Below are 13,076 nucleotides of genomic sequence, written 5' to 3' on the forward strand. Positions count from 1 at the left end.
AACAATTTCTATTCTAGGTATATACCCAAAGGAATGGAAAGAGGGACTCAGAGAGATCAGTGCACACCCAAGTTCATAGCAGCATTATTCATCATAGCCAGAAGATGGACACAGCTTGAGTGTCCAACAGGTGACCGGACAAAATGTGGTCCATCTGTACAAACGGAATATTATTCATCTGGTGGCTCAGTGGTAAAGAATCTGCCTGCCTCTGCAGAAGATGCGAGTTCAATCCTTGGGTCAAGAAGATCCCTGGAGAAGGAAATGGCAACCCACTCCAGTATTCTTGCCTGGAAAATCCCATGGACAGAGGAGACTGGAGTGCTACAGTCCATGGGGTCTCAAAAAATCTGACACGACTTAGTGACTAAACAGCAAAAGTCAACAGGAATGAAGTTCTGATAAACACTACAACATGGATGAACCTTGAAGATACCATGCTACACAAAACAAGCCAGACACAAAAGGAAACATACATTGTATGATCCCACTTATATGAAATGCCTATAATAGGCAAATTCATATAGACCATGAATAGATTAGATGTTACCATGGGCTGGAAGGAGTGGGAAAGGGGGAATTTTTGCCTAATGAGTTCACAGACCCTGTTCAGGGTGATAAAAAATTTTGAAAACAGGTAGTGGAGATGTTTGCACAACAGTGTCAATGTAATTCATGCTGCTGAACTCTCCATTTACATATGATTGGTAAATGTATATACTATTTCATATATGCCCAGTTGCTTAGTCGTGTCCAATTCTTTGTAACTCTATGGACTATAGTCTGCCAGGCTCCTCTGCCTATGGGATTTTCCAGGCAAGAATACTGGAGTGGGTAATAATACTCCAATTATTTCATATATGTATATTTTTTATCACAATAAAAACATTATTCTTACTTGTTCCTGAAGTCACAGTCACAGAGGCCAAGGTGGATGTTCCAGGTGTGGTCACATGGGCAAAAGGACTTCCAGCCAGTGTGTTGAAGGTGGTTGTGGTCTCGGCCACAGTGGGGCCTGAACCTGTGGCAGCTAAATGAGTGGTCTCAACAGTGGTGGTTTTCAGGATAGTGGTTGTACTTAATTCTTCCACATGACTGGTTTTTGGTTGCATTGTGGTCTCTGATGGTCTCAAGGTCACAGTGTCCCCTGCCACATTTTTGGGAAATTCTGAGAGTTCAACTGAGGTTGCAGGTGGTGAGGTTTCTGTGTTCCCAGAAGTTACAGTATAAAGTTCAACGGTTGTTGCAGGGGTCCTGGAAGGCCCAAGACCACCAGGGGAAAGAGTCAGAGCAGGGAGACTTGTACTGGCCTTGGCTTCAGGACTGGTGGCCAGTAAACCTGTGGTCTCTGGTAAACCATGGGAAATAGCTGACACTCTAATAGCTGTGCTGAGTTCTGTCTCCTCAGTGGAGACTGAGGCTGTTTCTGCAGGAACACCAAGTGAAACAGTTGGATTTAGATCAACTCTGGCTGTCATGGTCACAGGTATGGTGAAGAGAGAGAATGTTTCTGGTGGACTGAGAGAAACAGTCTGAGATGGAAGAGCTGTACTAGTCTCCAACTCAGGCCAGATGGATGGTGAGGCTGTGGTTTCTGGTAAATGAGGAAAAACAGTTGAAGCAGGAGAATTTGTGCTTGTCTTCGCACTGGAAGAGGTGACTAATAAGGCTGTGGTTGCTGGTTCACCAGGAGAAAGAGTCAGAGGTAGAATAACCATGGTGGTGTCTGTCTCAGAGTTCACTGTATATGGTAAACTAGGGGAGACAGTTGTAGCTGGGACAGCTGAACTGGTTTCTGTCCTAGGTCTGGTGGCTGTTGAGGGTGCGGTGTCAGATTCACTATGGGAAATACTGGGGGTTGTCTTCAGAACAGTTGGGCTGGTCTCTTCAGGATGGGTGACAAGTGAGACTGTTGTATCTGGCCTTCCAGGAGAAGCAATCAGAATTGGAACAGCTGAACTTGTTTCAGTCTGGGTGACCCCTGAGGCTGTAGTCTCTGGTTTCAGTGTGGAATTAGTCTGAGGTGGAGAAGTTGTACTGATCTGTGTCACGGAATTGGTAACCAGAGAAGTCACCAGCCCTGATACACCAGGTGAGACAGTTGTAGCTGGGACAGCTGAACTTGTTTCTGTCCCAGGACTGGTGGCTGTTGAAGTTGTGGTGTCTGATTCACTCTGGGAAACTTTGGAGGTTGTCCTGGGAACAGTTGAGCTGGTCTCTTCTGGATGGGTGACAAGTGAGACTGTTGTATCTGGCCTTCCAGGAGAAGCAATCAGAATTGGAACAGCTGAACTTGTTTCAGTCTGGGTGACCCCTGAGGCTGTAGTCTCTGGTTTCAGTGTGGAATTAGTCTGAGGTGGAGAAGTTGTACTGATCTGTGTCACGGAATTGGTAACCAGAGAAGTCACCAGCCCTGATACACCAGGTGAGACAGTTGTAGCTGGGACAGCTGAACTTGTTTCTGTCCCAGGACTGGTCGCTGTTGAAGTTGTGGTGTCTGATTCACTCTGGGAAACTTTGGAGGTTGTCCTGGGAACAGTTGGGCTGGTCTCTTCTGGATGGGTGACAACTGAGACTGTTGTATCTGGCCTTCCAAGAGAAGCAATCAGAATTGGAACAGCTGAACTTGTTTCAGTCTGGGTGACCCCTGAGGCTGTAGTCTCTGGTTTCAGTGTGGAATAAGTCTGAGTTGGGAAAGTTGTACTGATCTGTGTCACAGAATTGGTAACCAGAGAAGTCACCAGCCCTGATACACCAGGTGAGACAGTTGTAGCTGGGACAGCTGAACTTGTTTCTGTCCCAGGACTGGTGGCTGTTGAAGTTGTGGTGTCTGATTTACTCTGGGAAACTTTGGAGGTTGTCCTGGGAACAGTTGAGCTGGTCTCTTCATGATGAATAACCAGTGAGACTGTTGTATCTGGCTTCCCATGGGAAACAGCCATAGTTGGAACAGCTGAACTGGTTTCTGCCTCAGGACTAGTGTTTGTTGAGGGTGTTGTGTTTGATTCACTATGGGAAACACTGAGGGTTGTCTTGGGAACAGTTAGGCTAGTCTCTTCAGGATGGGTGACAAGTGAGACTGTTGTATCTGGCCTTCCAGGAGAAGCAATCAGAATTGGAACAGCTGAACTTGTTTCAGTCTGGGTGACCCCTGAGGCTGTAGTCTCTGGTTTCAGTGTGGAATTAGTCTGAGGTGGAGAAGTTGTACTGATCTGTGTCACGGAATTGGTAACCAGAGAAGTCACCAGCCCTGATACACTAGGTGAGACAGTTGTAGCTGGGACAGCTGAACTGGTTTCTGTCCCAGGACTGGTGGCTGTTGAAGTTGTGGTGTCTGATTCACTCTGGGAAACTTTGGAGGTTGTCCTGGGAACAGTTGAGCTGGTCTCTTCAGGATGGGTGACAAGTGAGACTGTTGTATCTGGCCTTCCAGGAGAAACAATCAGAATTGGAACAGCTGAACTTGTTTCAGTCTGGGTGAGCCCTGAGGTTGTAGTCTCTGGTTTCAGTGTGGAATTAGTCTGAGGTGGAGAAGTTGTACTGATCTCTGTCACAGAGTTGGTAACCAGAGAAGTCACCAGCCCTGATACACCAGGTGAGACAGTTGTAGCTGGGACAGCTGAACTTGTTTCTGTCCCAGGACTGGTCGCTGTTGAAGTTGTGGTGTCTGATTTACTCTGGGAAACTTTGGAGGTTGTCCTGGGAACAGTTGGACTGGTCTCTTCATGATGAATAACCAGTGAGACTGTTGTATCTGGCTTCCCAGCGGAAACAGTCATAGTTGAAATAGCTGAGCTTGTTTCTTTCCCAGAATGGGTGACCTCTGAGGCTGTTGTCTCTGGTTTGTGAGTAAAATCAGTCAGAGTTGGAAAAGTTGGAACAGCTGAACTGGCTTTTGTCTCAGAATGGGTGATCCATGAGGTTGTGGTCTTTGATTCATATAAGGAATCAGTCAGAGTTGGAAAAGTGGTACTGGTCTCTGCCTCAGAAATGGTAACCAGTGAGGTCACCATTCCTGGTATACTGGGTGAGACAGTCTTAGCTGGGACAGCTGAACTGACTTCTGCTGCAGGACTGGTAGTCATTGAGGGTGTGGTGTCTGATAAACCCTGGAAAACATTGGAGGTTGTCCTCGGAACAGTGTGGCTGGTATCTTTGGAATGGGTGACCAGTGAGACTGTTGTTTCTGGCTTCTTAGGGGAAACAGTCATAGTTAGAATAGCTGAATTTGTTTTTGTCCCAGAGTGGGTGACTGCTAAGGCTGTTGCCTCTGGTTTGTGTGTAGAATCAGTCATAGTTCTAAAAGTTGTACTGATCTCTGCTCTAGAACTAGTGATCAGAGAAGTCATAACATCTGGCACACTAGGGGAGATAGTTGTAGTTGGAATGGCTGAACTGGCTTTTGCCTCAGAACTTGTAGCCATTGAGGGTGTGATGTCTGATTTACTATGAGGAAAACTTGGAGTTGTTCTAGAAATAGGAGTATTGGTCTCCATAGAATGCATGACCCATGAGGCTGCTGTCTCTGGTTTATGTGAAGAATCAGTTGGAATTGTAAAAGCTGTACTTGTCTCTGTCCCAGAACTTGTGAAAAGTGAGGTCACCAACCTTGGCATAGTAGAGAAGACAACTGAAGTAGCTGAACTGGCCTGCATCTCAGGATGAGTGACCAATGAGGCTGTGGTCTTTGGCTCAAAGGGAGAAAGTGTCAGAGCTGGAATAACCATACTAGTTTTTGTCTCAGAACTGGTGGCTTGTGGGTTCACTATATGTGGTACACTAGTGGAAACAGGTGGAGTTGGACTAGCTGGACTGGCTTTTGGCTCAGAATGAGTCACCCATGAGGCTGTGGTTTCCACTTGACCTGGAGAAGAAGTCAGTGTTGGAAGAGTGGTACTAATTTCTTTCCGAGAACTAGTAACCAGAGAGGTCCCCAACTTGGATACACTAGGTGAGACAGTTGTAGCTGGGACTGGTGAACTAGATTCTGTCCAAGGACTGGTGGCTGTTGAGAATGTGGTGTCTGTTTCAGTATGGGAAACACTGGGGGTTGTCCTGGGTAAAGTTGGACTTGTCTCTTCAGGATGGGTGGCCACTGAGACTGTTGTATTTGGCTTCCCAGGTGAAACAGTCATAGTTGGAACAGCTGGACTTGTTTCAGTCCCAGAGTGGATGATCCCTGAGGCTGTTGTCTCTGGTTTGTGTGTGGAATCAGTCAGAGTTGGAATAGTTGTACTAGCCTCTGCAACAGAACTGGTAATCAGTGAGGTCATCATCTCTGGTACACCAGGTGAGATAGTCATAGCTGGGACAGCTGAACTGCCTTCTGCCCCAGGACTAGTGGCTATTGAAGGTGTGGTGTCAAATTCACTCTGGGAAACATTGGGGGTTGTCCTGGGAATACTTCGGCTGGTCTCTTCAAGATGGGTAACCAGTGAGACTGTTGTATCTGGCTTCCCAGGGAGAATAGTCATAGTTGGAATTGCTGAACTTGCATCTTTCTCAGTATGGGTGACCCCTGATGCTGTTGTCTCTGATTTGTACATAGAATCAGTCACAGTTGTAAAAGTTGTACTGGTCTGTGCCACAGAATTGGTAACCTGTGAAGTCACTATCCCTGATACAGCAGGTGAGACAGTTGTAGCTGGGACAGCTGAACTGAATTCTTCCCCAGGACTTGAAGCCACTGAGAATGTGGTGTTTGATTTACTATGGGAAACACTGGAGGTTTTCCTGGGAACAGTTGAGCTGGTCTCTTCAGGGTGGGTAACCAAAGAGACTGTTGTATCTGACTTCTCAGGGAAAACAGTCATAGTTGGAACAGTTGAACTGACTTTTGTCTCAGAATGAGTGACCCATGAGGCTGTGGTCTTTGGTTCATGTAGGGAACCAGTCAGAGTTGGAGAAGTTGAACTAGTCTCTGCTGTGGAACTGGTAACTGGTGAGGTCACCATTCCTGATATGCCAGGTGAGACAGTTGTAGTTGGGACAGAACTGACTTTTGCTCCAAGACTGGTGACCACTGAGAGCATGGTATCTGATTCATTATGGGAAATAGGCATTGTCTTAGGAACAGTTGGGTCAGACTCTGGAGGCTGGGTGACCAAGGACACTGTTGACTCTAATTCATGCAGGAACCCAGTCGAAGTTGGAAAGGTTGTACTGGTGTCTGTCCCAGAACTAATAACCAGTGAGGTCACCATCACTGGTTTGCTAGGTGAGATAGTCATCACCGGAGTGGCTGAACTGGCTTCTGCCCCTGGACTGGTGGTTGCTGAAGATGTGGTGTCTAATTCTCTAGGGGAAAAATTCAGAGTTGTTTTGGAATCAGGTGTGCTGGTCTCTGTGGAATGAAGCCATGAGGCTGTTGCATCTTGTTCATCAGGGGAGACAGTCAAAGTTGAAAAAATGGAAATGGCTTCTGTCCCATGATTGGTGACCAATGAGGCTGTTGTCTTTTGTTCATGTGGGAAACCAGTCGTAGTTGGAAAAGTTGTGCTGTTCTTTGCCCCAGAAGTGGTGGTTGGTGAGATTTCCACCCTTGATACATCAGGGGAGACAGTTGGAGTTGGAACACTTAAATTGGCCCGTGTCCCAGGATGGGTAATCAAGGAGACTGTTGTTTCTGGCTTACCAGGGGAAACAGCCAGAGTTTGATCAGCTGAGCTGGTCTCTGTCCCAGGACTAATAACCAGTGAGGTCACCATCCCCAGTACTTCAGGGGAGACAGTTGGAGTTGGAACAGCTGTACTGACTTCTTTCCCAGAACTTGTAGTTGTTGGGGATGTGCTGTCTGATTCTCTAGGAGAAACATTCAAGATTGCCCTGGAAACAGTTGGACTGGTCTCTGCAGGATGGGTGACCCATGAGGTTGTGGTCTCTGGTTCATCTGAGGAAACAGTCAGAGTTGGAACAGCTGCACTGGTTGTACTGGGAACTACAGTGCTGGTTTCTGCCCCAGAACTAGGGACCAGTGAGGTTGCAGTCTCTGGTCCTCTACTGAAAATAGATGAGGTTGTCATGGGAACTACAGTGCTGGTCTCTGCCCCAGAACTAGTGACCAGTGAGGTTGCAGTCTCTGGTCCTCTACTGAAAATAGATGAGGTTGTCATGGGAACTACAGTGCTGGTCTCTGCCCCAGAACTAGGGACCAGTGAGGTTGCAGTCTCTGGTCCTCTACTGAAAATAGATGAGGTTGTCATGGGAACTACAGTGCTGGTCTCTGCCCCAGAACTAGGGACCAGTGAGGTTGCAGTCTCTGGTCCTCTACTGAAAATAGATGAGGTTGTCATGGGAACTACAGTGCTGGTTTCTGCCCCAGAACTAGGGACCAGTGAGGTTGCAGTCTCTGGTCCTCTACTGAAAATAGATGAGGTTGTCATGGGAACTACAGTGCTCATTTCTGCCCCAGAACTAGGGACCAGTGAGGGTGTAGTCTTTGGTCCTCTACTGAAAATAGATGGGGTTGTCATAGGAACTGTGGTGCTGGTCTCATCTCCAGGTCTGGTGGTCAAAGAGGCTGTCATCTTTGGACTATCTGGGGTTGTGATGATCGTTCCTATTGTGCTTGTGCTGGCCTTTTTATCTGATGTCCTGAGGAGAGGCAGCATTCCTGAAGTGGGAGTAGACACTCTGGTAGTCACTGTCACTGTGGTCTTCAGAGCTGTGGCAGTGGTCTCTGTCCTCTCTGTCCCTCTTGTTGATAATCCTGTGAAGTGTAGGATGGACACAAAATTGGGACAACATGATTACTCTTTACTGGGTTGGCAATTGCTTATTTTGCCTCCATGTCAGGAAAGGGAGAGAAATGTCTCTGCCTGGTATGTGCTGAGATCCTTCTGGAATGGGAAAATGCCCTCACCTTGCCTGGGGTTTCCCAGGTGGTGCTAGTGGTAAAGAACCTGGCTGGCAATGCAGGAGATGTAAGAGATGCAGGTTTGATTCCTGGGTCCAGAAGATTCCCTGGAGAACAGCATGGCAACCCACTCCAGTATTCTTGCCTGGAGAATCCATTGGACAGATGACCCTGGTGGGCTTCAGTCCATGGGGTCGCAGAGTCGGTCATGACTGAATCGACTTAGCATGCATGTTCCTTGCCTGACTCACCTTGGGCTGCACCTCCTCCATGAATTTTTTTTATGTTGTTGTGGGTTTGTTTGAAAGTATTACATGTATAATATCATGTATGAAACGAGTCGCCAGTCCAGGTTTGATGCACGATACTGGATGCTTGGGGCTGGTGCACTGGGACGACCAGAGGGAGGGTATGGGGAGGGAGGAGGGAGGAGGGTTCAGGATGGGGAACACAGGTATACGTGTGGTGGATTCATTTCGATATTTGGCAAAACTAATACAATATTGTAAAGTTAATGTTCATCGCAGCACTGTTTATAATAGCCAGGACATGGAAGCAACCTAGATGTCCATCAGCAGATGAATGGATAAGAAAGCTGTGGTACATATACACAATGGAGTATTACTCAGCCATTAAAAAGAATACATTTGAATCAGTTCTAATGAGGTGGATGAAACTGGAGCCTATTATACAGAGTGAAGTAAGCCAGAAGGAAAAACATAAATACAGTATACTAACGCATATATATGGAATTTAGAAAGATGGTAACAATAACCCAGTGTACGAGACAGCAAAAGAGACACTGATGTATAGAACAGTCTTATGGACTCTGTGGGAGAGGGAGAGGGTGGGAAGATTTGGGAGATGGCATTGAAACATGTAAAATATCATGTAAGAAACGAGTTGCCAGTCCAGATTCGATGCACGATACTGGATGCTTGGGGCTAGTGCACTGGGACGACCCAGAGGGATGGTATGGGGAGGGAGGAGGGAGGAGGGTTCAGGATGGGGAACACATGTATACCTGTGGCGGATTCATTTTGATATTTGGCAAAACTAATACAATTATGTAAAGTTTAAAAATAAAATAAAATTTAAAAAATAAATAAAAAAAAATAAATAAAATACTGCAGCTGGGGAAAAAATCAGTTTCTGAGTTAATTATAAATATTAAGGGTGTGAAAATAAAAAAGAGAACAATGAAAAATTGAAAATGGAAACCAACTTAAGTTTTTATTTTTCCCCACTCAGGTAGAAATCAGAAAAATAACAGAAACAAAATTTAAAAACATAATGAAGCAAAACTCTCCTTAACAAAGAACCATGCACATAAGATGAAAGAGCTCTCTGTAAGCCAAATAAATCAAATTGCTCTTTTTATTAAATATAGACAGAGGTGGCAGCTATGTTGCCCAAATTCCAGAGAGTATAAATAACTCAGGACCATATTGGAATAATCTCTAATCTAAAATGAGTGAAAGCAGAAAAAGGAAGAGAGGAAAGGTATGAAAATTAGATCACTGTTTTTTCTTTTTTTGACTGGGCCCTGTAGCTGTGGTTAAGATGCTGCACTTCCAACGCTGGGGATGCAGGTTTGATCACTGTTTGGGGAACTAAGATCCCACATGCTACATGGCACAGCCAAAATACTCCTAATGAGGACTTATTGTATAGCAGAGGGCATTCTAGTCCATACTATATAATTGCCTATATGGAAAAAGAATCTGAAAAAGAGTGGATAGGGACTTCTCTGGTGGTCCAATGGCTAAGATTCCATGCTCCCAATGCAGAGGACCTGGGTTTGATCCCTAGTCAGGAACTAGATCCCAAATGCCACAACTAAGAGTTAGCATGCTGCAACTAAGACCCAACACAGATAAATAAATAGTTTTTTAAAGAGTGGATATATGTATATGATACATGAAACATTCACTTTGCTGTATGAAGCTAACACAACATTGTAAACCAACTATTCTCCAATAAAAGTTGTAAAAAGTTATATCATCATTATTTTGTTCCTTTGCTGTCTCCTCTACTGGACTGAGAGAGCTCCACGGATGCAATGCCAAAATATTTTCATCTATGTATCCTTAGTTTATGTCACAGTCTCGAACACACAGTAAATTAATAATAGGCATTGTTAGAATTAAGTGAATATGTGAAGTTGACACATTCAACCTTGAACTAAACTCACTCAGCCATGTTAGGAGGGAAGGAAAAGTAGCATCTACCTGGTAACTACTTGACAAAGATCCAATTGGGACAGGGAAGCCTATTACAACTCCATATAATTCTTTGTCCAAAGAAACAGGGCTTCCCTGGTGGCCCAGTGGTGAAGAGTCCACCTGTCAGTGCAGGAGACACAAGTTCCATCCCTGATCTGGGAAGATCCCACATGCTGCGGAGCAATGAAGCCTTTGTGCCACAACTACTGAGCCTGTGCTCTAGAGCCCGGGAACCACAACTACTGAGACTCTATGCCCCAACTACTGAAGCCTGCATGCCCTAAAGCCAGTACTCCATTATAAGAGAAGCCACTGCAATGAGAAGCCCGAGAACCACAACTAGAGAGTATCCCCTGCTCTCTGCAACTAGAGAAAAGCGTGCACAGTAACAAAGACCCAACACAGCCAAAAATAAATGACTAAAAGAAAGGAGGCAAGAATATACAATAGATTAAAGACAATCTCTTTAACAAGTGGTGCTGGGAAAACTGGTCAACCACTTGTAAAAGAATGAAACTAGAACACTTTCTAACACCTTACACAAAAATAAACTCAAAATGGATTAAAGATCTAAATGTAAGACCAGAAACTATAAAACTCCTAGAGGAGAACATAGGCAAAACACTCTCCGACATACATCACAGCAGGATCCTCTATGACCCACCTCCCAGAATATTGGAAATAAAAGCAAAAATAAACAAATGGGACCTAATTAAACTTAAAAGCTTCTGCACAACAAAGGAAACTATTAGCAAGGTGAAAAGGCAGCCTTTGAATGGGAGAAAATAATAGCAAATGAAGCAACAGACAAACAACTAATCTCAAAAATATACAAGCAACTCCTACAGCTCAACTCCAGAAAAATAAATGACCCAATCAAAAAATGGGCCAAAGAACTAAATAGACATTTCTCCAAAGAAGACATACAGAAAGAAAAAATTTAATTTTTTAAAAAAGAAACATTTCATCCTTCTCAAGCAAGAAATAAAAGCATAAGTCATATTATTGGGAAATAAAGTGTTGAACCTACCTGTAAGACTAGCAGATGCGGATGCCTGGGGAATATGGATGGTGGTGCCTCCATGGGCTGCTTTATTGGGTATCTTTGTGATATGCTTCACAATGTCATCAGTGCCTGTAGGAGAAGGTAGGGAAGAAACCTAAGGTAACTCATCTCTTCCAGAAGGAGAACATGATCTAAATGGATCCACTTAATTTGACTACACAACTCAATTCTTCTCAACCGTCTGTATGGACTGGAACCAGGGCTATATGTCTTGAGTGGCCACACCCATTCATAGATCCATCCATTCACCCAGAGACTCAACCATCCATCTACCCCTATATCTACCCATTTATTCTTTCATCCATTCATCCTTTTATCCTTTCCTCCTACCATGCATCTTTCTTTTCATATTTCTCTCTTCTTTCTTTGCAACTTTTCATCCCTATTTCTTCAATCTTCATTTCCTTTGATCCTTCCTTCCACCCATCTTCCTTATTTTCATCCTTCCCACTATATATTCACCCTTCCTTCTATACACCCATCTTTTCTTCAGTCGTCTCTCTCTTCATTCTCCCTTTCTTCCTTCCTCCCACCCAACCATAGTTCTACCTTTTTACCATTCTATTCATCACTTGCTTTCTGAACACCCATGACTCAACTACCAAGTAATGCTTTAAGGATGCATCAATCCCATTCAGTGTGTTGAATTTGGTTGTGAATTGTTAAAGCTAGTTTGAGAAGTAAATCACCCTCCTGTACATATTGCCTAGTGAACAAGTGCTGGAGTAGTTGGAGGGCCTCACTGGATTTGTGTCCAGACAAAATCTGTGGTTGAATTCAACTTAACCATGGAATGAAATCCCCCTAAGTTCCCTCCCTCATCTGCTGTTCTTTTGAATGTGGTATTTCTCCTCCTAGGTCTTAAGGTCCTCCCATATCCACAGATACTTTTTCCCTCAGTTTTCATTCACTCCTTTTTCTTTCCCTTGCTGATTCTGTTCTCAATATAGAAACAGGCTCAGTTTAAAGGGGGAATCTCTCCTTTTATTTATGTATTACTTTACCTGTCGTTTCAGTCCTCTAAAACTCAGTGATGCTCCTAGAATCTTTGAGGACCACATGTTGTCAAAGAACTCACCTTATTTCCACTTGGCTCTTCTGCAGCATTTGACAGAACCATTACTTCTTAAAACTCTCCCTTCTGGCTTCTAGGAATCTCCTGCTTCTTCTACGTCTCTGACCATTCCCGCCTAGCCAAGTGGTTAAGAGCATGGTTCCTAGTGCCATGCTTTTGCTTATACAGTCTGAGTTCTTACTACTTACCAGCTTTAATGACTCTGAACAAATTACTCAACCTCTCTCTATATCTCTATAACTCATTTGTAAACCGAGTTTATAATAATTCCTTCTCAAACGGTGTTCCAATGGGAATTAAACAACTTACTAGAATAGCATTTGACACAGAAGAAGTGTTCTATAAACATTTGTTGCTGTTATTATTATTGCTGTCATTAGAATTAGCAGTAATGTTAGAATATCCATCATGGTACTCTAATTACTCAACTGCTTGCTTACTTAGTTTTGTTTCCCCAATGCCCATCTCAGTGCCTGGAAATGAAAATAGATCAACATATAGTTTTTCTAAAGGAATTTCTGGTGCAGTAATAGACTCCTAGGGCTTCCCTGGTGGCTCAATGGTAAAGAATCCGCCTGCCAATGCAGGAGGCATGGGTTCAATCCCTGGGTCAGGAAGATCCCTTGGAAAAGAAAATGGCAACCCACTTGAGTATTCTTGCCTGGGAAATCCCATGGACAGAGGAGCCTAGTGGGCTACAGTCCATGGGGTCACAAAAAAGTTAGATGTGATTTAGCAACTAAACATCAACAAACAATCAGACTCCTGATTAATGCCATTTCCTTCTCCAGGGGATCTTCCTGACCCAGGAATTGAACCTGGGTCTCCCACATTGCAGGCAGATTCCTTACCATC

General features: G+C 44.4%; 1 protein-coding gene across 10 annotated transcripts in view; it reads right to left on the reverse strand.

Annotated features, from left to right (window-relative positions):
• The window catches only part of MUC16 (mucin 16, cell surface associated), a 118,725-nt gene that overhangs the window by 70,029 nt on the left and 35,620 nt on the right, over window positions 1-13,076 (reverse strand). For all 10 annotated transcript variants that reach the window (XR_011567512.1, XR_011567513.1, XM_070792754.1 and 7 more), the window contains 2 exons: window positions 11,111-11,215; window positions 899-7,708 (listed from right to left, as the gene is read on the reverse strand). Coding sequence is in view for 8 of the 10 variants with exons in the window: in XM_070792754.1 (XP_070648855.1) it covers window positions 899-7,708; window positions 11,111-11,215 (6,915 nt within the window). In the remaining 2 variants the exon portion in view is untranslated. The remainder of the gene's footprint in view (window positions 1-898; window positions 7,709-11,110; window positions 11,216-13,076) is intronic.

This window comes from Bos indicus, chromosome 7, assembly GCF_029378745.1.
Source record: "Bos indicus isolate NIAB-ARS_2022 breed Sahiwal x Tharparkar chromosome 7, NIAB-ARS_B.indTharparkar_mat_pri_1.0, whole genome shotgun sequence".
In the NCBI taxonomy this organism is placed as follows: domain Eukaryota; kingdom Metazoa; phylum Chordata; class Mammalia; order Artiodactyla; family Bovidae; genus Bos; species Bos indicus.